At 43.5% G+C, this 24,685-nt stretch overlaps 1 protein-coding gene across 1 annotated transcript in view; it reads right to left on the reverse strand.

Annotated features, from left to right (window-relative positions):
• CTNNBL1 (catenin beta like 1) overlaps positions 1-24,685 on the reverse strand; it is a 161,746-nt gene that overhangs the window by 84,077 nt on the left and 52,984 nt on the right. The window contains exons 5-10 of the mRNA XM_015535519.2: positions 23,466-23,563; positions 15,691-15,784; positions 12,712-12,803; positions 3,200-3,272; positions 2,902-2,960; positions 1,247-1,395 (exon numbers count right to left, since the gene is read on the reverse strand). Coding sequence (XP_015391005.2) covers positions 1,247-1,395; positions 2,902-2,960; positions 3,200-3,272; positions 12,712-12,803; positions 15,691-15,784; positions 23,466-23,563 — 565 coding nt within the window. The remainder of the gene's footprint in view (positions 1-1,246; positions 1,396-2,901; positions 2,961-3,199; positions 3,273-12,711; positions 12,804-15,690; positions 15,785-23,465; positions 23,564-24,685) is intronic.

A 24,685-nucleotide genomic window follows, 5' to 3' on the forward strand; every position in this document is an offset into this window, starting at 1 on the left:
GTACAGAAAATTACACATGTGACAGGACTAAAAAGCTGGTAAAAACAAGAAAATAATTACAAAGTGAAAAAAAGAGTGGAAGAAGTGAAACATCCAAAGTTGGGTTGTGTTTCAGTGACAGAGCTGTTTTAGCTTCTTGGAGGCAGGAATCCTGTCTTATTCATTTCTAAGTGCAACACTTAACACGGTACCTTATCAGTGTTTTTTAACAGCGGTTCTGCAGGTCTATATTCTAAATTGTATTTAATACATACGTATATCAAATTTATTAAAAAAAACTTTTTAAAGAAATGGTTTAACAGAGTTTTCAATTTACAGGAATAGAAACGTAAAGACCGCAGGCTCTAGGTCAATTTCATACAGTCATAATGATTAGAGTCTTCTGGCCACACAAACATGCTCTAGTGGCTCTCAGTTTGAAAAACAGTCCCTTGACCACACACAACTCCCATTTCTGGTTACCCCCTACTCTTATTTCTCTACTCCCTTTCCTAGCCAGATTTCTCAAGAGTTATTGATACAAGCCACCTTCCATTTACTTCCAACATTAGGATTCTGTGAAATATACTAGACATGATATTCACTTTAAATATTTTAAGGAATTAGAGCATAAATAATAATAAGATATATAAGGAAAGTACTGTAAAGGAAAGTTCTAGAACTGTCCTGCACATTTTCATCTCCCATGCTAGCCACATAGCACATGTGCACCTCATAGAAAATGATATTAATGAAAACTTTGTATAAATAAAAAATCTGATATTCTTCTGTCAACCACAAAAATACAAACATACAGCATAGATAGGTCTATGTGGGATATAAAGAAAACTAGGCTAAGTTTAGAAATTAACATAGGGTATGTTTAGAAGGTCATAACCAGGCTTCCCAAAACCAACACAGTAAGAGAAGGAACCAAAAGTTACTTCCCTTCAATGGAGTGGTCATATTACCAACTGACATAACAATGGGCACAAACAGAACAAAACGTACTTTCTATTTTCTACCCACTCTAACTTGAGAGAAGACCACACACATGCACGCAGGCGCACGAGCGCGCACACACACACACGCGCGCGCACACACACACACACACACACACACACACACACACACCCTGAAGGCCTTACTGTTTTACATTATCTAGGAAACTCAATGGACTAAAAGACCATAGGTACGGGATCTGGAATTCAGACAACAGTGAGGAGCTGGACAAAAAAGACAGAGTGCTAGGAGATAAGAAACGTACCTGAGCATGAGGTTCATCAGCTGAAGACCCTCGCCCTTCAGGAAGCGCTCACGATTGGAACTGAGCATTAGGCAGGAACAGAGTGAATCAAACAGATTCTCCATCATCTCCTGCTCCTCGGCTGTGCTAGGATTGTGCCTTTTAAACACCTGTCAAGCAAAGACATCAGAAAGCACAGAGTCATAAGAGAATGTCCTTTCATCAGCCAGCGCTTGACAACTTCCAAAGCCTGCCTGTCACGATAACCCCAACAACTGAAGAAACACAAGCTCGCCATACAAAATTCGCATCAGTTTCCATTTTAGAGAAACTGAACTTTCTGATTCACAGGTATTAAATAGCTACCAGTTCACACAAAAAAACAAAACACTTAACTGACCACTGGGTCCATGAGTGATTGATAGTTTCAAGGAGCCAGATTAAACACACACACACACACACACACACACACACACACACACACACACACAACAAAACAAAACAAAACAAAACACAACAACAAAACCCTTTTACTGTGAAATAGAACACAGGTGTAAAAAAATTCCATAAAAGACACGTATAGCTGAAACCACCATCCAGGTCAAGAAACCACTTTGCCAGCTACCTCCAAAGCCCTCCCAAAACCCACCCACAGCCCATTGCACACCTAAAAGAAACTACAATCCAGAACGACCACAGCCTTAGGAAGAGTTTCCTCACCATCGGGGCTATTGAACTACCTTCACACAGCAGTTGTGGCTCTAAGTCATGGGAACAGCTTAAAGCAGAAGTCCTGTCTCTGCCAGAGATATATGGCATGTTAGGAGGAAAGCCTTTTTAACAGTATATGCGTACCCATAGAGCCTACTACAAAATGAACAACAATCTTGCAGGAACAGGACGAAGCACCTTCCCAGAAAACTGGAAACAGATTCGCATTTCAAAGCTCTACTTTTTTGGGGCGGAGGCCAAGCCACTCCGGCTGCTGGCACCACGACGGCAGCTGTATGCAAACTGACAGCTCAGACACTCCCAACACTCAAGATTTTATCCAAATGATCTATTTTCAGTCCTGGTTTTGGAATAGCACGGATGAGATTTGTTAGAAGACATCTTCACAGTATTTCCAGAATGCCGGCAGAACAACAACATTTCAACCAGATTTACATTTCTTACAAGGAGAAAATGGCATTTTCTAATGTCTTATTCCAGCTTCCGGTACCACGTCCCTCCCTGTCCTCCGCTGTGACCTCTGTCCCACTGCACTGGAACTTGTACTCCTTGAGCTTATGTGGATTCTAAATGGATAGAATGCATTTTACTGGCAGATGGAAAGGAAAGGAAGTAAATAATCTTGGGCGTGGGTCAACTCAAAATAATTCGGTATTCTTGGCCCAAGAACACACACTTAAGCAGGAAGCACACTTCTTTTGGATTGACAGACACCAGAAGACGGGGGAAATCCAAGCAGATACACAGTGATATCTGGTCATAAAGAGCAAATGACTAAGAAAAGGAGGCAAACCACGTAGCTCCGATGTAACCTCAAACCCGCCAACATACTCCATATGGCTCGCATCACATGGCTTCTTTCTTCCCACAATTTCCAGCTCCACCTCCCATTTAAAGCAGGCCATGTATCTTCATGGCAGACAGGAAGCATAAGAATTACTCACGGATAACTGCTGAAGAAGCACATCGATTCCATCCAGCTCCCCAAGCAATTCCCTGTTTTCTAAAAGGGGAAAAAAAAATAGAAGGAGAAAAAAAATGAAGCTAACTGTCAGATTTTACAGCCGTCTAACACTGATACATCAGCAAACAAAATCAATACAGCTTGACAGAGTACAAAAGCTGCACAGAGCGCGAGAGGGAGAGCAAGGGGATGCCAAAGGCAAGAGAGCTTGCTGTCATGATCTGAAACAAGCCTGGCTCCTATCCTAACAGAATATCAATACCGAGAGGGAGCCTCACCGTCATTGTCCTGGAGCAGTATGGCCAGCACTTCACTACAGTACAGTTTGTTGGCATCGAAAGGCATCTTTGCCTGTGGGGACATCGGAGAAATGAGAAAAAAACGTTAAGGGGCCTTGCTCCCCTCCCCTAGTTCACAAGAACTAGGATCTAAGTTCAGGGGAAGTAGAACTTAGAAAGCCAAAAGGCAGGTTAAAGGTAAAAAAAAAAAAAAAAAAAAAAGGAAAGAAAAGAAAAGTCTGCCTCTGCTCTCAAGGGATCAGACTCAAATACTACATAGTACAACCATAAATGGCAGATGTACACAATGGCTCTCTCACTGCTAATGCCCAGGTATGAAAGTCACCTCCTCAGTGAAGCCTTCCCAGATTCCCCACTGTGAGTCCAGAGACGACTGTCTAGCACATAGTATATACTCAACTGTGAACTAGATGAATGATTGAAAGTTTGTAACCCTTAAGACTAAAATCCATTATGAAGCTTCGTTCACATATTACAATCATAAAATCAGGCTATCAATTAGCCGACGGATGATCAGAGAAGGTGAAAAGAAAGCAGGTTCTTGTTTAGATTAGTTGAATGCATTTATAACAAAGTAGTTCCTTTTGGATTTTTTTTTAATGCTTAAAATTTAATTTGAAATCATAAACCTATCTGCTCGTGTGCCATAATCTGCCTACTATTTAAAAAGGAAACCACATTAAAAATGCAGAAATGTGTTAATATTTTAACACCCAAATTACTACCCACAATTCCTTCCCCGCTGCACGGTCTGGTACTTGGTGTTTCAGTGGGGACATATCTACTATCTTTTACAGCTGTCCACCACGTTGCTTCGGTAGCGAGACTCAAATATCTCACCATTAACGAGGCACCGTTGCATAAAAGTGCACAGAGAAGAGCAAACCTCATCGATGTGTTTTTATTTACCGTACCCTTGATCCTTAAAATGCAGGCACGCAGACAACAATTGTTAATCAGCAGCAGCCTTGCTAGCTATCCAGGTTTTTGAAATGACAAATAATTTCTGTACCTGGAAAGGACAGGGGAAGTGTTCGTCTTGGAGCTAACACTTCCATCACCTTAGTGCTATTCGCAGTGCTGTTTGGACATTGATTTTGTACTTAGGAAGGAAGAGTGGCCCCTAATGAAGCAACACCCAGCAACTTTTCAGTTTTCTATGCACGTCTTCCTTGTCAGGCCTTAGTGCACCCCACAGCGTTTCAGGAAGCCGACCATCCCAGGTTAAAAGATCTGTAAATGCAAAGTCTTACGTGTACTGACTGCAAGGTATGCTCCCTGGGCAAGCTTGAGGCCTTCTTTCAAGAAATTCAGTACACAACCAGAGTTTAAATGCAATCTGAGGTGTGTTTCACTTTAAGGAAAGCAGTTTTATAAAGACCAAAACACAAAAGTGAAAGGCCAAGGGTGAGCATCTCTATCAGAATCAAGGACTTGCTAATCAAATTACTTACTCGAATTATTTAAATTACAAGTATTGGTATTTTAAATGATTTAAAGCCACACTAACTTTGTTATATGCAGCTTTTCAAGGGCCAGGGTTCTTGTTTGAAACAAGATACACTTAACTAAAAGAAGCCAAAAGACACGGGGCCACTAGAATCATACTTAGCCTTTCTGCGGTTTCAAGGCCTCTTGTCCTTTCTGTGATTTTATAAATCCTGTCTCCAAGATAAGGGGGAGGTTTTCTCTTTTTTTTTCAATGAATATTTATTGGGCATCTGCTAAACACAAGACAAAGAACTGAACATGAAAGCACACAGGTGAATTAGATGTGAACCTTGTCCACTGTTACGGCATTTAAAGATATTACGCTGAATTCAAATTAATTATATTAAGTAATACAGTCACGTTAAAAAAAAAAAAGAAGAAGAACAACAGGAATCTAGGATCGATGCACCTCAGTTTGACTCATGAGCACGTACTACCTATGCGACACAGTCTGTAGTTCCCAAACTGTGTGCCGAGGTACCTGGGGTGTCAAACTGAATTCACAGGGGCACCGCAGGATTCTTTAAAATTTCGAAAGAAAGCACGGTGACAGGTGACATCTGTTGAACACTGAATTAACTACTAGCTCCAGGTACACTCTTTTGATGACCTCCTATCTTTGTGAAGCTGGGTTTTGGTGGTTGCTGTAATAAAAGAACTGTGTGAAAATCAATGTGCAACAGAATGAGGGTGGTGGTGTTCAACTGAATTCCAAGGTTTTACAAGTTGCGCAGTTACTCAGAAGGTACACACGCTTATTAGTAAGTGCGGCATTTAAGTCTAAAATAAAAATATTTTTCTTTTTTTTAAGCGTTTATTTATTTATTTAGAGAGAGTGAGAAACAGAACACACGCTAGAGTGTCAAGCAGGGGAGGGGTGGGGAGAGAGAGAGAGAAGGCCAAGCAGCCTCCACGCTGCCACTGCAGAGCCCGACAGGGGACTCGAACCCACAAACTACGAGATCAGGACCTTAGCCAAAGCCAACAGTCAGACACTTAACCGACTGAGCCACCCAGGCGCCCCAAAATATTTTTTCTTTTAATTCCTGTGTATGGCTACTAATTTGTTATGACATAAATACATATTAAACTATTTGGACCTAACTACTTAATAAACAGGATTGTTAGGTCCTTTTTGGCATAGGGGCACTGTAAAAACGAAATTCCTAAGACATTAAGGGCATCATGAGCTGAGAGGGGCACCTATGATCCAAGAAACATCTCTCGGTCTCAAGTTCCCTTATCTGTAAAAAATAAATAATAAATAATAAATAAATAAATCCTCTCAGGAGAATTACTATGAGAATTAAATGGGGTAATATGGAAGTACCTAACATACAGTAGGTACTAGAAGCTTTTCTTTGACTGGAATCAGAAATATCCAGGTTAGAATCTCAGCTCTAATGGTTACCAGCTATGGGATCTTGGCCAAATTACTCTGCCTTTCTTACCTGATTTCTCTTAAGTTAAGTGAAAATAAGTAATAATCTCCTCATGGGGTGGTTGGATTATATTAACCAGCATATACATCACAGGCACCAAACAGCTGTGTTCCCCTCTACTGAGAATTCCTAATCCCCCTCAGGAAATCTCTAGCTTTTGCTGTGACACTTCAAGGAGTTTCCAATTTGCCCAAAGTACAGTTTTAAAAATCAAAACCATAATTTCATCACTTTTTTCTGTTAAAATATAGGTCCTTTCAAAAACTGGCATGAAGAAGGAATCTAATCAGAAAGTCAAAATGATCAGGTCCCATGACTCCCCAACACTGAGCCCTAAAATGCTTCAGAGTCTGAAAGGGGTACCAGCTGGGAAGTAACCTGGCAAGAGGGGGAAGCTTTGGAGATATCCAGGCCCAGTATCACAGGTTCTGCCACGTACTTCCCACGGTGTCTGGGCAATCACCTCCCCTCTGTGCAATGCCTTTCGCATCTGTAACTGGGGACAGCAGCACCACTTGGAAGGCTGTTTGTGAGGATGAGAAATGACATATATGAGGGGCGCCTGGGTGGCTCAGTCGGTTAAGCCTCCGACTTTGGCTCAGGTCATGACCTCAAGGTTCATGAGTTCGAGCCCCACATCGGGCTCTGTGCTGACAGCTCGGAGCCTGGAGCCTGCTTCGGGTTCTGCGTCTCCCTCTCTCTCTGCCCCTCCCCTGCTTGTGTTCTCTCTCAAAAATGAATAAACATTAAAAAAATTTTTTAAATAAAATAAAATAAAATAAAATAAAATAAAATAAAATAAAATAAAAGATGTATGTGAAGCATCTAGAATAATGCTTTCCACCTAGTGAACAGCTCACAAACGGCATTCCCATCGGATGGGGAAAACTTCACGGTGATGAGGATGACAACCAAGTATTTTAATCTTGTGGAAAAGAAATAAAGGAAAGTGTGGGAAACCGTGGGCCAGGTGGGAAGGAGGGAATTTAACTCATCTTCCATGTGTGGCCAAAGTCAAAAATCACCAAGGAAGTTTTATTTCTATTTAAATCTCAGCCAGAGATGATGGCCTCCAAGTTTACAAAATATCAAACTGCCAAATTACAAGGACATTCAGTCAAAATCAGGAGAAAGGAGAGGTTCATTTAGTGGGTATAGTCTTTTGGAGTTTGCAAAGTTAGCCAAAGGGACTTGAAGCTTCTGGACTCTGCTATCCAGGAGCCTGGTGATCCTAAATCTTTTAGCTGTCAGAGTAATTACAGAGTCAAGCATAGGTTTGGACTCAGCATGTACTAGCTTTGAATAAAATTAAACTTCACCTTTTTGCGAGCTGCTGCTTTTCTGGAAAGTACAATTATGCTACCACCCGCAGCCAGAAGTTGCAGGTTACTTCCACAGCTCACCTCTGGTACCTGGTACCTGGTACACGGGGCAGGTTCAGACACATCTACAGCCCCGTGCAACTGTTGAAGCAGACTGTGCCCTGTAAAATCCCAACTCCTGGTCACAGGAGGCTAAGAACTTCCCATCAACCAGCTGTGCATGTAGTATAATGCAGCCGATTCTCAATTCATTAGCCTCATACACTGAATGTTGCAACTATTTCTGAAACGCTGATTTAACCGGGAGACCAAAGAGAATCTTAATTTTGCTTCTTTAGAAAAGAAAAAAAATAAAACTTTGGGTTTTGGGGTTATTTTCAAGGGTACACAATATCCTAATGAATCTGTATTCCCCACAAAAATGAACTGTAAAGCAATCTCTCTCACTCCTGTTATCTGCTCACCTGCTAAACCATTTAATGCAATCATCTGCAATGGGTTCCATCCTCATTAGCACAAATTAGTGACATTTCATTCAGTGAAGAAATCTATGAGTATCTCTATATACTGCTAGGCTACCAGTACAAAAAGCAGACTCACCAAGGTGCCACTCACTGAAGAATTACTCAAAGACTACTGAATCAATATGGGATGATCAGTTAAACAGCAAGGTTTAACAAGCAGTGTAAATAGAAGTATTCCAGGAGGGTGGTTCTCAGACGTTGGCAGGCATTCAGATCACCTGGAGGGCTTGTTAAAACAGATGGCCAGTCCACCCCAAGATGGGCGGATTCAGGGGGTCAAGGGGTAGGTTCAAGAATCTGCATTTCTAACAAGTTGCCAGGTGATTCTGACATCCCTGGGCCTGGCTGCGAACCACACCTTGAGAACAACTGGGTGGAGTTGCAAATATGATGGAGACACAACACAGTCCTTGCTTTTAAAGAGTCGAAGGCTATTTAAAGAAAGACAGTGAGCACATACAATATGAAAGTCCGCCAGGTGCTGGAAAAAAGATGCTTCATGAGGAGAAATGTCATAGTTATAGGCACATGTTAGAACACAGATCTGCTAACTCTCGTAAGAGAACCAGCATAGAAAAAGTGAAACGGTTGATATTCAGAAAAGAAAGCATGGGATGGGCTGGGGGCAAAGTAGTGCCATGTAAAGGGTACGTGGAGAAAGTCAGGACTCACGGGTTTAATTCCAGCTCTATCTCTAACTAGCTGTATGAAGTTGGGCAAGGCACTTAATCTCTATATAAGTCTCGACTTTTTTTTTTTTTAATCTGCAATAGAAGTTATAAATTTCCTTTCAGTCCTAAAAATGATGGCAGCTACATGGAAGAGTAGGGATTTAAAGTGGTTAATGAAGGCTGTGTATAACTGAGAAGTATATAAGGGAAGACAGAAGTCATTCCTGGTAGAGGGAGGACCATGATCAAAGACGGATACAGAGGTCAAAATAATTCTGACCTTTGCAGAGCAGGGGCACAGTAAAAAAGATGTCTGTCTGAAAGGTAATAAGGCCAACAATTTAAAAACTGAGAAATGAGGGGCGCCGGGGTGGCTCAGTCGGTTAAGCGTCCGAATTCAGTTCAGGTCATGATCTCACGGTCCGTGAGTTCAAGCCCCGCGTCGGGCTCTGTGCTGACAGCTCAGAGCCTGGAGCCCGTTTCAGATTCTGTGTCTCCCTCTCTCTCTGCCCCTCCCCTGTTCATGCTCTGTCTCTCTCTGTCTCAAAAATAAATAAACATTAAAAAAAAAAAAAATTAAAAAAAAAACTGAGAAATGAAAAAGTCAGACTAGGCCAGGCATAAGGGGCATTTTCTTTTCTTTTAATTTTTTTTAATGTTTATTTATTTTTGAGAGAGAGCAAGAGAGAGAGCAGGGGAGGGGCAGAGAGAGAGGGAGACAGAGAATCCCACGCACTGACAGTGGAGAGCCTGATGCAGGGCTCAAACTCACAAACTGCGAGATCATGACCTGAGCTGAAATCAAAAGTTGGACGCTTAACAGGCTGAGCCAACCAGGGGCCGTAAGGGGCCTTTGTAAGTAGGTAGAGAAGGTGCGATCTGATGTAAAGGGCATCAGGACTGTGTAGAGGGAGATTCTTGATAGGGAATAGCACACTGAAAATGGAGTTTTAAATCAGTCCAGGAGTAGTGCAGAATAAAAACAGGTAATGAAAATGTTCACATCTCCAGAGAGCAGAGGGTATTAGTGAGGGTTGTCCATTAGAATCACAGGTGGAACTTCCCTCAAACAGAGACAGAGAAGACAGAGACTCAGACAATGAGTCTAGAAATGTCTAATTTTTTAGAGCTCCACTGGTGAAAATCAAGCTCTAGGTCCGGCATTCAGATTCAATATGTTTACGATGGTGAAGATTTTAACAAGCACTCTCCCAGATTATGAGGAAAAAGAGCAAGGCATTGTTTTTATAAAAATATGCCTTCTTGCTGGCCTCACCCTTAAGCAAGATTCTCTCTTATTAATGTTCTGGGAAACACAGAATTTTTCTAAGGGCACTTGCCTACTAATAAAATAACCAAATAGCATTTTAATGTTTAGATACCCTGAAACCTTGAAAAACTGTTTTAGAGACAGCAACATGGCTATTTATGCCCCGAGGATTACAAAAACACTATGCCTAAAAGGAAACAGTCAATAGCTTACTAGACTATCAAATGGGACTCTCTATTACTCTCATAAGGAAAATGGAATCCAAGCCAAACCCCCAAAGGTCTCAATTCTCCTTCCTGTTACCAATTCAAAAAAAGACTGGCAAGTTTCAACGCTTTTCGAAGGGCAGAGGAGGCCTGACACTCTGGTTTAAGGAAGGATCCCTGAAGCAGTACCAAGTCTCAAGGAACTGGAAAAAAACTAGTCTTGACCTCGGAGACAAAAGCTATCGGATTATTCTGTAATCCAAAAGTTTGGCGCTCTCACCTACGGCCACCCTACCAACAACTCCAGTCCTTGCCATCTACCCCATCTCCTCGACTCTGTTCCTCCCCTCCACTCCTCACTCCCAAGATGTATTAAGGCTTTGGAGAATAAAAATGTGTTGAATGTTGAGGAAAGATGGGGAAATAAGTCCAGTCCTAAACTCGGAAGGCATTCAGGCTCATGAGAAAAAGTCAAAAGGAAGTTAAAAGATGACAATGCATGAATTAACCAGACCTGATTTTTTTTTCCTGAAAGGAAGGTAAGGGTGTGTCGTTGTGCACGGGTGCGTGTACACGTACGTGCGTGTGTGTGGAGGGAGTTGCAATCTACTGAACCGCATACTGAGTTTATACTCTGCCAGGCAAACGTGCCCAGACCCACTGACGGTAGGATCTGGGCTAGCTGAATACCCTCGGGTCATGTTACAGAAGTCCATGTTATAGATTTCCATGGGAACAGATGGTTAAATAAGTAGGACTAGGGAAGACTTAGATGGTCAGAAAGAGGGGTAATCATGGGGCATACGCTATCGTAAGCGGAACATTCTTCCTGAGCCCCGCCAAGACAGCGGGGAGTAAATCTGACGTGATGTACCTCAGACTTTCTGGATCTCTGTGACACTCTAAAGCACAGCAAAGCACACTCTGAATATTAGAGAATCATTCTGTCTATGAACGAATGCCTCCTTCTCAGAGAAACTGGGAATCCTTGCTTGCCCGAGGACCATATAAGCAGTCCCAAACTGCCTCTCATCACACCTTTGGTTAAAACTACTCTTTTCAAAGAAGCCCTTGCCCCTCTTGTTGCTCATTTACTCCATGGGACACCACTAATTGTTAAAAAGATAGTCAAAAGGACTATGCTCATAAGGAAAGAGTAAGAGATTCAACAGAAATATAAACACGAACAAAGGATATAAATAGTAAGCTGAAAGATGGGGCCCCTGGGTGGCTCACTCAGTTGAGTGTCTAACTTCGGCTCAGGTCATGATCTCACGGTTCGTGAGTTCGAGCCCCGAGTCGGGCTCTGTGTGGACAGCTCAGAGCCTGGAGCCTGCTTCGGATTCTGTATCTCCCTCTCTGTGCCCCTCCCCAGCTTGCACGCTCGCTCTCTCTCTCTCTCTCTCTCTCTCTCTCAAAACTAAATAAAACATTAAAAAAAAAAATTTAAATAGTAAGCTGAAAGAAATGAATATAAATGGCTAATAAACAAGTGGAAGCCAATATTCTTGCCATGATTTTAAAACTCCAAAATAAAATAAAATACCAGTTTTCATGTAGCAGATGAGTAACATTTTAAGTTTGATAGTACCCAATGTTGCTAAGGGAAACAGACACTCTCAAGTCAGTGAGGCAGCCTTTATGCAGGACAACTTTGCAATGCCCACCAGATGTGTTAGTGAACATATCCTTCGATCTGTCAATTCAACTTCTAGGAATTGATCCTACAGATAAACTAACATAAGTGTGCAAGAAAAAAATGTGTCTGTGTATATGAGAATATTCACTGCAGCACTGCTTGTGACAGTGAAAAATTGTTATACAACAGTGAAAAACTGTCATAAAAAGGGGAATGATTAAACTAATTTTGGTATATGCATAAAACAGAATACTAGGCAGCTATTAGTTCACTGAAAAAAAAACAACCTGCAAAATAAAATATTGTAAAATTCTGTTTGTGAAACACACCCACACACTCCTATACACACAAAATGTGTGTACAGGAAAGGAGAGAGAGAATATTGTTAACAGTGGCTGCCTCTGGGAAGTGGAACCAGAAGGAATCTGCTGAAGGGAGATTTTACCTCCAGTTTTATGCTTTCTGTACCAGTGAATTTATTTGTATTTATAAAATGTTTATTGGGGCGCCTGGGTGGCTCAGTCGGTTGAGTGTCTGACTTCGGCTCGGGTCACGATCTCGCGGTCCGTGAGTTCGAGCCCCGCGTCCGGCTCTGTGCTGACGGCTCAGAGCCTGGAGCCTGCCTCGGATTCTGTGTCTCCCTCGCTCTCTGCCCCTCCCCCGTTCACACTCTGTCTCTGTCTCAAAAGTAAATAAACATTAAAAAAAATGTTTGTATTATTTTCAGAGGTATTAAAAGGCTACCTTTAAAGGCTTTTCTCTTGAAACAAAAAGAGGAGAAGCAAAGAAAGGGGCGAGGGATCCCAAAAGATTCCCAAAGGAGATCACACAGCAAAGGGATAAAAATCTGTGCCAGTGACCTGGCCTGAGCCACGCCCAGAGCGAAGAGAGGTTCTGGAGCTGCAGTCCCACAAGGCCAAACTTACCTTCAGCCTCTTCAACAGCCACTGCAGAAGACCCTGCTGGGCGGCCTCCGTACACATCTCAGGCCGGAACTCTGCCATGTTTTCCACAATAGCTGCAGGGAGACGGACAGCAGTCATCAGGGAGGGCAATGACGTTTCCGTCTGCAACAAGCTTGCCGCCCTTCCCACGACAGGCACCATATTCCTCTTCCCACTTCCTGTATGCCTCCCAGCCAGATGCCCGTGTTGTCACTTCTAGATTAACCAGGGAGATGCTATGGGTTTGCTTTTTTTTTTTTTTTTTTTTTTTTTTAGGTTATGTTGCAAGTAAAACGTGTAACTAAAAATGATGAAATTCACAGAAAGAAATAAGCGATAGACGTTCTGTGCTAATAGGGAACAACACCAGAGCAGGACACAGAGAAAGGTGTGTATCTGCCTAGGAAGGCCTTCTCAGTGCTCACTGTGCTGGTGTCCCGGAGACCTGTAACTGAAGGGACAGGGGACTAGGTAAGAAGCCTTAGAAAAAAATCCAGGGATGGTGAATTCAGAATCTCTGCCTTTCCAGAGTCATTCATTTTCAGTCCTCTTTCTCTGGACATTACAAGGGAAGCAAGCATGATCTTAATTGAACACAATAATATGCATAGAGGGAAAAGGCCATGCTGGCAGAGTTAACTGTCAGGTACGCGGAAGCAAATATAATTGGTCCTGCTATCTTTTACAACAGCCAAATTGCTGCCTAATAGAAAAATTAAAACTTAGGAGGCCAAAGGAAAATAAAGTTATTACATGACTACGATACTAAAAAAGGACACTTAAAAAAAAAAAAAAATCCCCTATAGTTCCATTCTAACACATCCAATGCTTTCACTTCCTTCAGGGCCCCTTCTGCTCCATAACCCAGGTTATGTTACTATTATAAAGGAGACAGAGTTAGTTCCAGGTTCTCTAACCCAATGCCCAGAACACATCAGGTCTGAGTTTTGAAGGAGAAAGGGCTGAAGAAATCACTATGCCTCTTACATTCTTCCTCACTCCTCTGCCCCTGTCAGCCTCGCCTGTGGCAAGTTAAAGACTCAGTGGGCCACCCCCTCAGGGAATGGAATACAAAGTCACGGAAGCAGAGTAGCAACAAGATCCCTGAGAGACGAGGATCACCGCAATACCCTAGGTTACTTTCTAGGAAAGCCAACTCCTTCATATTAATCTTCTATGCCCTTACCTCATTCCTCTGCTTGCGCTTTAGATGGCTTCCTGCTGCCCACCAGAGTAAAATCCAATCATCTTGCCTTGGTTTACAAGGTCTTCCATGATCTGGGCAAACCCCTGCCTCCGTGTCCTCTCCCACTACTGCCACAGTCCATTTCTACTCTTTCTCCAAAGCCCAAGCCCTTTCATGGCTTTGCAAGTGACTCTCTCCCACTCAAAGGCCCTTCTCTCATTTCTCTGTCAAAATGCACCCGTCTTCATATTTAGCTCCAATCAGCTACCTTTGCAAACCCTCCCCTACTTCCATACTGCTCTGCACTGACTCCTATTATACCATTTCTCACCCTGTATTGCCTTTCCTTTCTGTTCAAGGCTTTCCCATCAGTCTGCTTCTTCAGGAGTAGGACCATGCCAAATTCCTCTTTAATCTACCCCAGTGCCTAGCACAGTGCCCCACAGACAGCAGGTGCTCAATAAATGAGAGAGGGATAAATCTCCTGGGCTGCTGGTGGGTGACGAAGCTGAAACTACACAGATCTCTATAGACTGCCAGCCTGGTGCTTTTTCCATTATACCAAGCCCCTTTTTTGTTAACAGTCAGTTAAAACTTCTGATAAACTATTCAGCAAAATCCAGTACTAGGCTAACAGATGGCAATGCCAAATTCTAGCTCTAGACTAAAGCCAACCCCCAAGTTACAGATTATTGTGTTCTCTCTTCTCTTACTCCCTAGGTGCTATGCCTCCCCTCTTCTTTATGATAATGGTCACAGAAGAGAATATAAAACTACGAGAGAAATCTGTGGAAGACAAAAAGAGCTGAGAGAAAAATCTGACCTCATCAAAATTTCTGCTTCAGCTGGGCCTCATTTATTTCTCAAGCTCTGCTTAAAGATATGTCACCATTGTTTTGTTTTTTATTTTTTAATAAGACATGACTAGTGATAAGGAGGACTACCCAAAAGCACAATTTTATTTAACATCAAAAAAAATTTTTTTAATGTTTATTTATATTTGAGAGAGAGAAAGAACCAGCAGGACAGGGGCAGAGAGAGAGGGAGACAGAATCTGAAGCAGGCTCCAGGCTCTGAGCTGTCAGCACAGAGCCCGGTGCAGGGCTCAAACTCACAAGCCGTGAAATCATGACCTGAGCCAAAGTTGGACGCTTAACCCACTGAGCCACCCAGGCATCCTGCAAAAGCACAATTTTAAATAGGCTAATGGTCCAACAACTTTACAGGGAGAAAGAGCTGGGAGATTCGAGGAGGAGGAAGGGAAATACTGCAGAAGAGTCCACTTAAACTAACACTGATGAAGGTGCATGCAAGTTAACAGCAGTATTTCAATCAGTTTACGTGGTAAGCTACACATAAAAAGACAAACACTTAACTCTTTTTCAAATAAACTGTCTTATAAAGACAGTTCCAAAGTTTGTAGTCTCACTGAAGGAAAGTAGGAAGAAAAACCAACATACAGGGCTTAAAAATGGTAAAATACATGTTCTAAAGCTAAAAAAATAAAAATAAAAAAGCAAAGCGCTGCTAAAAGGAGCCAGTTTTTGTCCAGGAAGGTTATCTACTTAGTGGATTTCTGCTTTTATTACCTGCAAGCCAAACCAGAGCTGCAGTTATATGAAATTTACACAAGGGTCTTCATTTCGGGAAAGGCAGTCTGGGAGCAGAAGGAAAGAAAACACCTGCTGTTGACTCGATTATGAAGGAAGAAGGGAAATGAGCACCAAGCCCCAGAACAAACAGCGTCTCAGGATCAGCGGTCACCTGCCCCTCACCTAGAGTGTTGTGGACACCGTCTGCCTCTTCTTTCACAGACTCATCCAGGCGCTCCAGATTCTGCACAAGCAGCGCTACCACCTGCCCATCCACCTTCAGCAACAAGGAAGCAAGAGGAGACAGGGATACATGTCACAATACAGTCCCCCAAATGTTCCCATTCCCATCCTCACTTCTCACCCGCATGAACGAAAGAACTAATCGGCCACCTATGGTTTACAGTGTGCTCTCCTGTCCCATTATCCCTCTGAGTCTTGAAATGACCCCCAGGCAAAGAAAGGGCGGGCACCATTATCCTGAACTTAGGACGAGTAAATCAAAGCTTAAGGAGACAAAGTAGAATTCAAGGTTACAGAGTTGGTGAGTGGCGGCGCCAGCACCTGAACCTAGGCCTTCCGAAATCAAGTCCGGTCCTCTTTCTACCTCTCTGTGGTATTTAAACAAACACCTGGCAAAAGTCCCTTCTTAAGTCAGGTCCGTAGTTTGTTCAAGTCAAAAGTCTGTTTCTAGACCACAGCACCAAGAGGTGTTTAACTGGGAGGTTTACTTGCCATAATTTACACTGACCTCAATTTACGGTTGAACTCAAAACATTCCTAATGTTCTATGCTAAGCTCTAATGAAACTATTCCTTCTGATGAATTTCTAATTCCTTCTTGAGAAGAGTATTAACATAATAAAATGTCTCACATTTTATTACATTTAGGGCATAAGACAGCAATTAAATTTCTCATTTGTTTCACGCAACCTTATAGGAAACTTTCAGTAGCCACATCACAGAGCTGCTATTCAGAGAGATTATCAACTTAGCCAAGACCAAACAGCTACTGAGCAGTGGCAAAAGAAAAGCAAAGACCAAGCTTCCTTCTTTGGTGAAATAATGCTGACACTACTTCATGCTACTCCCTGCACAATCTGTACTCTTAGGGAGACGGTCCTTGGGCAACCCTGATGCACACCAAGGAAAGTAACTAAGGAAACTCCTCGTAATCAAGAAGTGAGAATTCATCCGGTAGTAAATTTCTAATTAGTAGTCAGTAAGTAAGCCTGTACATGTACAGGAAGATAAAACCTGCTGTATACCCGTGGCATATCCTCTCTCTCACTGCCTCAGTTTCCTCACTTAGGAAATGGGAATAAGTTATAAAGATTAAATAAAACTATGTGGCATGTCTTACCCTGGGTCTGGATCAAAAATTAAGTAGAGAGTTGTTGTTATTGTTGTTTTTTAACGTTTATCTATTTTTGAGAGAGAGAGAGAGAGACAGCAAGCAGGGGAGGGGCAGAGAGAGAGGCAGACACAGAATCCGAAGCAGGCTCCAGGCTCTGAGCTGTCAGCACAGACCCCGACGGGAGGGGGGGACTCAAGCTCACGAACCTCGAGATCATGACCTGAGCTGAAGTCGGACACTTAACTGACTGAGCCACCCAGGCGCCCCTACAGTAGAGAGTCTGAATCTAGCTCTTTACCCCTTCTGATATCTGATCATTCACTATTTGATATGAATATCAAGAAAAACCAAGAAAAACTCCGGTTCTTCGAAGGCAGCCACTCAACCCTGACTCATCTCGGTCTACTCTTCCAAGTGGAGAGCAATGCCGTAATAGGCAGACACTCCGTCATTTTGCTAAATTCACATAAACTGACAAAACACTCCCTCTGTGTACTGCAATCAGGTTTTTCTATAACTTGCTCCATTTACTCTCAGGTAATCCTCATAGCTTTCACAGGTGAGCAAACAAACGTCCAGAGAGGTTAACCAGCCAGCCTAACCAAAGTCACAAAGCTTGTGGCAGAAGTGACTGACTCTATGCCTCTCTTTTTTCCCCACCACACCCTGTCGCTTTGGGGAGGGGAAAAGAAAGGAGAGAGACTGACACTTCCCTGAGCACTTGTGAATAGGGCACCCTGCGACCCAAGGATGCAACAACGGCAAGAAGGACAGATCTTGAAATAAGGCCTCTTTACTCTTTCTCGGTGACGCTTAAAGGAAGCATCTGGCAAGGGGGGAAAAAGCTGAAATTATTGAGTAATCTGTGAACCTGAATCGCAAACGAAGTAGAGTTTCTCCCCTTTCGTCCCTTGATGGTGTGAAGAACAACGAAAGACACTAGCTGCAGATCTGAGAAGACACTGCTGCCAGAATTGAGTGAGGGTGCCCGTAAATACCAGAATGAGCCGTTTTCCCCTCTTATCCCAAGCAGATATGCAATCTTCCTCTCAAATCTCACAGCCAGCAAAAGCTTCACCAAAGAAATCCACTGCAAGGTTTTCCTTAATTAATTGGACAATTGCAGTGTATGTGACAGGAAACAGAAAAACATCTGGGGGGGAAATATGAACCATGTCACAGTTTGTTTTTCCCTAAATCACCCTGATTGACTTAAAATCTCCCTCAATCCTAAAGCAGCAGACACTGCAAATCCACTGGGTATCACATTCTTGTCGGTTCTGCAAACAGCTTCACCCGTTTCAATTGCTTATTGCTGCTTTATCTGCTTTATTTCTCCTCCTTTCCTTGACTCTTCATCATGTTTCCCATCTCTGCTGTCTGGAAAATGGTGTGGGGGACAGTGGCAGTAAGCAACGCATTCAAGTCCCAGAACGGAATGGTTCCGGACAGTGGGTATTTGGCTGGAGGAAAATCTTTTTTTCCTTTTTTTCTTTTTTGCTACAGAAATCTAACTTCTAACAGGCAGGCTTTTCAAGCTTGCAAAGTATGAAACTTTATGTGGAGCCGGGTTAAATGCAATTTTACCTGATTGTAGAAGGGTCAAAGCAGTCGAAATACATTTAGCTCAGCAAACCCTTGGAAAAATATTTATATTATGCATAGCTCTGGATATCACCTTAAGAAGCACAAATCGGCATTCCGTCTTACTCCTTCCAGCCCCTTGGGTCTACCACCATCACGTCAATTTTACCTGTGACTAAACCCTGAAACGAAAAACAAACCCTGGTCAGGGATGAAAGTGTCAGCCAGAGCAACCCTGGCCTTGGAAATCAGGACTGTCTTCAGCCTGACGTCTTCTGGTAAGTCACTGGTTACTTCTGCTCGTTAGGAGGTCTCCTGAACAATATTCCACGGGTCCTACTCTGACAAAGTCCAAGGACATGATCAGATCCTTTTCCTCTTGACCAGGGAAGATGGATACAAGAGAAAAGGACAAAAGAAAAAAATAAAGGGCAGATGAGAAGGTCTGAAGGATTCCCTTTCTCTCTTGGATAGTCTGCCAATAAGCTTTCCTAAGAGTATGGAGTAAAATTTTGTATCTACTCTGAGTTCTGGAAGCGTCGTATTTAAAAAACTAAGAAAAAACCTCCCACATCCACTGAATCTTGATCAAGAAGTAAGTCTGGAGGTTGCATATGGTAATATGGTCAGAACACAAAATTTATGCCCGTTACCACCTATCCGGTGATATTTTAGCTTCCGCTCTTGCTCCCTCCAGGTTCAGTGTCCCAGGAGTGGTCTTCCTAAAATGTTAGGTCAGACTATGTTACTACTCCCTTGCTTGCGATCCTCCAGTCACTCCCCTTCACACTGCCAATTCCACCCCGACTCCCTACCAAGGCCCACAAAACCCGGAGGAAATCTGGCCCTAACTGCGCTCTCTCCTCTCGCCCCAGCTGTGCTCGACCAGTTTTCTGCTCCTCGAATCTGTCGAGCTCATTCCTGCCTTAGGTCCTTTGCACTTGTCCCACCTTGCCCTCGGTCATTCTGAACGGCTGGTTTCCTCTTGTCATCCCACACTGAGGCCTTCCCTGACTATCTAACCTAACGTGACTTCCCAGTCATCGTACATCACACCATTCTATTTTAATTCTTTATGTAACAGAGAATCGCTACCGGCTTGCCGGTTTCTTTACTGCTTCTCCCTACACTGGATTTGAGCTCCACAAAAGCAGACTCTGTCGGTCTTGCTCACTGCTATATACCCCATTCCCAGAGTCCAGAATATACCAAGCACTCAATAAACATCCAGCGAAAAGATGAACAAATGAATTTTGCTTGGGAACAAATACAAACGCAGGTGAAGACATTCATTAATAGAAATGGGGAGGGATAAAAGTGATAGGATCCAGAAACTTACATAATAAATTCCTTTAGAGCAACTGAAAACCCACCAACCTCAGCCTCACCTGAGCAGCACAAATGCACTGCCAACCGGCCCAAGACAAACGACTACAGAACTTCAACGTGCAACGTTTAAGTAGGGTTAGTTGAGTGCGAGAATGGGTATGGAAGGCAATTCCTGACTCCACGCCAAAGCCACTTTTGTGAAACTCCTTCTACCAAACGGTGGCTCCTAGCCATTACGGCCAATATCATGGCCCAGCCACATTTCCACCTTCTCTGGTTGGGACACCTGCACACATCCTCCTGTGAAAGCCTCCCTTTGACGCCACAGACAGTGCCCTGCAGCTCTGCAGACCTTCTGGATTCTTCCCCCTCACAAGTGAGTGCTCCCTCCTCCTCACTTCCACAGTAGCTGACACCTCTCACAACCGTTAATATTTTGCTTTGCGTGATCATTATTTATTTCATCTTTTTTTTTTTTTTTTTTTAAAACTAAACATCTATCCTTCCATGTCTTATTTAGGTCCATTCCCTTCAAAAGTTTTTTTGAGTATTTGTTCAAAATGTTTTTTGAACATCTGTCAAAATGGGAAAAAAATGTTGAACTCAACCAATACTCACAAACATCTCACCGCATGGCAGATGACACAGATCATTTTAGCTTGACATTTACTAGGAACTTAGTACGCACCAGGCATAATATCTTTATGAAGATAATGGCCAGCATTTATTGGGTGTTTACTCAGTGTCGGACACTGTTCTAAAGATTTATTAAATAGCATTTATTCCTTAAGTCGGTGCTATGCAACAGGCACTACTGTTACCCCCATTTTACAGAAGAAACAAAACGCAGAGAGATTAGGTAACTTCCCCAAGGACACACAGTTGGTAAATGACAGACCTACCACTTTGGCCACTCCCTTGATGGGAATCACATCTCTGGAAAGACAAACCTACAAACAGATGTCCGGAAGCCAATGTGACAAATGCTAGGATGTACAAAGTGCTAAAAGAACACAAATTCTGCCGGGGGGGATGAGCCTTAAAAAAATTCAAAAGAGATAAGCTTTAAGCGGCTTTAAAGGATGACTGGGAGCATTCCAGGTAGCCCAGGAGAAGCAAGGCCCGCCAAGCTGAAGGCACATGTGAGCAAAGTCCTAAGACTTCTTTAGAGAGGGATGCCAGAGAATTGCCATCAAAGCAATATACCCTCACATTTAGAACTCCTCGGAAAAGATTCTATCTTCCAGGCTACCAAATCAATGCATTATAAAGCACAGATATTCACCTTTTGCACAAATAATAGCAGTGGATGTGAACCAAATGTTAAACCCCAAAGATCCCCAAGAATGCCAAGGCAGCACTCTCTCCCCACAAATGTGCTTGTCTATTGCTTAGGACTTCCAATTGGGAAAAAGACCAAGGCAATAACTGCAAACTGCACACCACAATAAATTCTGCTACATGCCCTCTAGCCTCTGTTCATGCAATTCCAGGCCTCTGATATTGGCCCCAAATTAAAACTACAAAGACAACTCAACCCTTGTAAAATGAGAATACTTATCAAACTTCTTCCTGGATGCAGCACAAGGGCAAAAAGAATAAATGAAAGACCACCCACCAGTTCTGCTCTGTTATTTACCGACGGCTTCTGACTGGCTGCAGACAAGCAAATAACATATAAGAGCCTAGGAATGTTCAACTGTGGTTCACACCAGCCCCACCAGTATAAAGCTAGAAGAGTCAAAATCTTAAAATGATTATAATAAAAAGAAAAAAAAAACTAAACAAACAGAAAACCCTTTATAGCAGCTACCTAACGGCTCCCCAGACTGAGGATGAACTGTTTCTTTCCAAACAAACAATAAAATCTGCACGATCCAGCTTTTGTTGGTGGGCTTAGCAACACAGAAAACACAAAGGGGGCTTTTGTGCGAATTGCTGTTTCTGGGTACGTTTTACAGGCAGCAGCCAGGCTCGCTGCTCCTCTCTCGTCTCCCCTATTCACACAGGCAAAGGATGGTAATTAAAATCAGCCCAGGGACCAGGCAGGAAGCCTCAGTCGGGGCCACTGTAATTAACCTCTGGAAGGTAAGACCGCACAAATGACACTGTGGGGACACAGAGCAGGAGCAAGTGCCACAGCCTTCCTTCAGACGCTCCTCAAAACAAAAGGACAACCCAACATCATCCTTTTCTTTCTGCACAGTGGTTCAAAGGGAAAATAAAGGTCCTGAATTGTACAAAAGTGGCAGCTCGCTCTAGGAAGGAGCTTGAAAGAAAAATGGCACTAGAAATTTTCATCATACTCAGCCACAAATAGCCCTGCTGGACTCCAGCCTCACTCTCTGTAAGAGACAGTCCTTCATATCCAGTGGGTTCACAACCTCTTCGTTCACACCAAATGCCAAGCAACAAGCATGGCACATGGGAAATTTCTAGTGTCAAGGACCCCGAGAGAGAAGAAGTGAGGAGAGGGTGGGCAGAGCAGCGACGGGGTCTCAGAATCATTTGGGGCCCCAGTCCCAGCCATTCTGATTCAGTGGGTTTTGGATGGGGCCAGACTACACGCTTAACAAACACGCCGGTGCTTCTAACACAAGTGACAGCAGCGATCTTTGATAAACTGCAAACTGCATCAAGACCAGTACTTAACTAGCATCCTTAGCAGAAAGAAAAAACAAGACAACCGAAGACAACAGAGAGGAAGGAAAACTAACAGAGCCTTGAGGAAGCAGAGAGCTTGGCGGGTGGACGAAGCCCCGCAGGTGTCAGGGTCAGCGGTTGGACTCGCTCCCTCCTGGACTGGCCAGCTGTGGCGCCTTCCTAGTCTTGGAGGCCTCTGTGATCACTGGTGAGGGAGAAGCTGGTGTGGCGAGACAGGACACGCAGGCTCCCGTCTCGGCTGTTCAGGGCCTGGCCAAGTGACTCAGGAGAGGGCTGTGCTTCTCCATCTGGGTCACCTCACGTGTAAAGTGAGGTGCTGAGAACAGATCGGTTTAACTCACAAATAAACTCCTTTCGACTGGCTGCTGCCTGGAAGATTCCGAGGCCTTGCCCAGGCGTCACAAAAAAGGTGCACAGAAATCCACCGGCCCTGCCTCTACGGGCGTCCAACTCTGGCTGGATGAGTTGGAAGGTTTGTTCTTGCTTTCAACATTCTCCGGTTCCCTGTCTGTAAAATCATAATGGTATCTGTCCTCGCTGGCGCTTGGAGAGAAGAAATATCTGTGAAAACTCTTTGTGAAAAGGTCAGTAGCACCACAGTTAGGGGTAGAAGAACAGAAACACGGAGTCAAAGAGAACACAGGTTCCAATCCCAGCTGTGTGGCCACGGGCAAGTCGTTTCGCCTCTCTAAGCCTCGGTGTCACAGCTGGAAACGGGAATAGTGGCTGTTAATACCCATCTGAGAGGGTACGGTGAGGATCACGTAAAGCGAAAATAATGAGAAAAGACCTGCCTACAGCAGATACTTAACAAACGCTAGGCCTCTACAACCCCTAGCAACCCCCTCCACGCAGTTCCAAAGAACAAAGTACCCCACAAGCTGCACTGCCAATGTCGGACTCTCCTCCGGCAGTGCAGCCTTCCCACAGAGCTCCCACCCACCCGGCTGCCACCACGGAGACAATGGTGATGACGGCAACACCTTACACACGCCTGCAGAACCCCAGCCGGATGTGCAACTTACCAGAGCATCGATGAGTACTTCCGCTCCCTCTTCACTCTCGTGGAGGGTGTCTATATCTGTTAATTCCTGAAGCAAATCAACCACAGCTATGGACACATGTGAATAGCGTTAAGGGAATCACGTACATACTGAAACCCTACTGACATTTTATTAAAATCTGTGCTTCCCTTCTGTTGCCTTGTCAATCATTTTATTACCATTCACCCTTAATACACTGTGGTTTTATTAACATCTCTTCAACAAGGTTCTACTCACAGTGGGTGTTCAGTAAATGTTGTTAACCGGCTCAGTCTTCTTCCTTCTGCTGCCTTCCTGGTCACGTATTCCATAAGTTCGTTTTCCCAAATTTCAAACTTTCAAATAGATTGATTGCTCAGGAGGTTGCTTTTCCAGGGAGAAAGAGGCCAACACCCTTCACCCTATCACAGAATTTACATTCTTGGAACTCAGTATAATCTGAACTAACCCGAAGGCGGTAATGATTTCTGAGAGGAGATGGCTGGTGTTTACCGAGAGGTCCGCAGAGAGCAGGGCATGGCAAAATCAGTTTCAAGATGTAGACGGAAGGCTTTACGCTGGACTGCACTACACATCCCCACGTGGGGCTCCCTCCCCTCAAACACCGAGCTGCTATGGACACAAAAGGAAGAACGATGAGAATTAAACAAAGCGAAGGCGAAAATACAAGGAGGAAAATATGTATGAAAGAAAGAAACATGAAAGAGGGAAAAAAAGGAGTTATGTTTGGAAACTGGAAGGCAGAACTAAATAAACTAAGTTTCCCTTCCCTCACCCTGGAAACTCTCTCACACATACACACAGACGACCTACGTTTCTGCGGTGAAGAAAGCACTGTGATGGTGACAAAGGCAAATCTGTTTTTCATTCTTGGCCTCAGTTCCCCCTCTACAAAAAGAGGAAGTTCAATAATCAGAGACATTTAGAAAATTATACACCACAGGCAACTGCCAAGGTGTAACAAATAAAATACAGACGTCCTGAAAAGGGGGCCATCAACTCGGAAATCAGGAATGATCTGCTAGAAGAAGACTGGTCAGAAAACAGTAACTAAAAACGATGAGGGCAGAGGGGCCAGAAAGCAGAGCCACAGAAGTAAAAGCCAAGAGACTGGAATATACAAAGGCACATGAAGAGGACAAGAAAGAGCATCAGGGAAGGGAGGGGAGGACAGAAGAGAGGGGAGAGGAAAGAGAAAGTCA

The sequence above is a fragment of the Panthera tigris genome, chromosome A3 (assembly GCF_018350195.1).
Source record: "Panthera tigris isolate Pti1 chromosome A3, P.tigris_Pti1_mat1.1, whole genome shotgun sequence".
NCBI classification, from domain to species: Eukaryota; Metazoa; Chordata; class Mammalia; order Carnivora; family Felidae; genus Panthera; species Panthera tigris.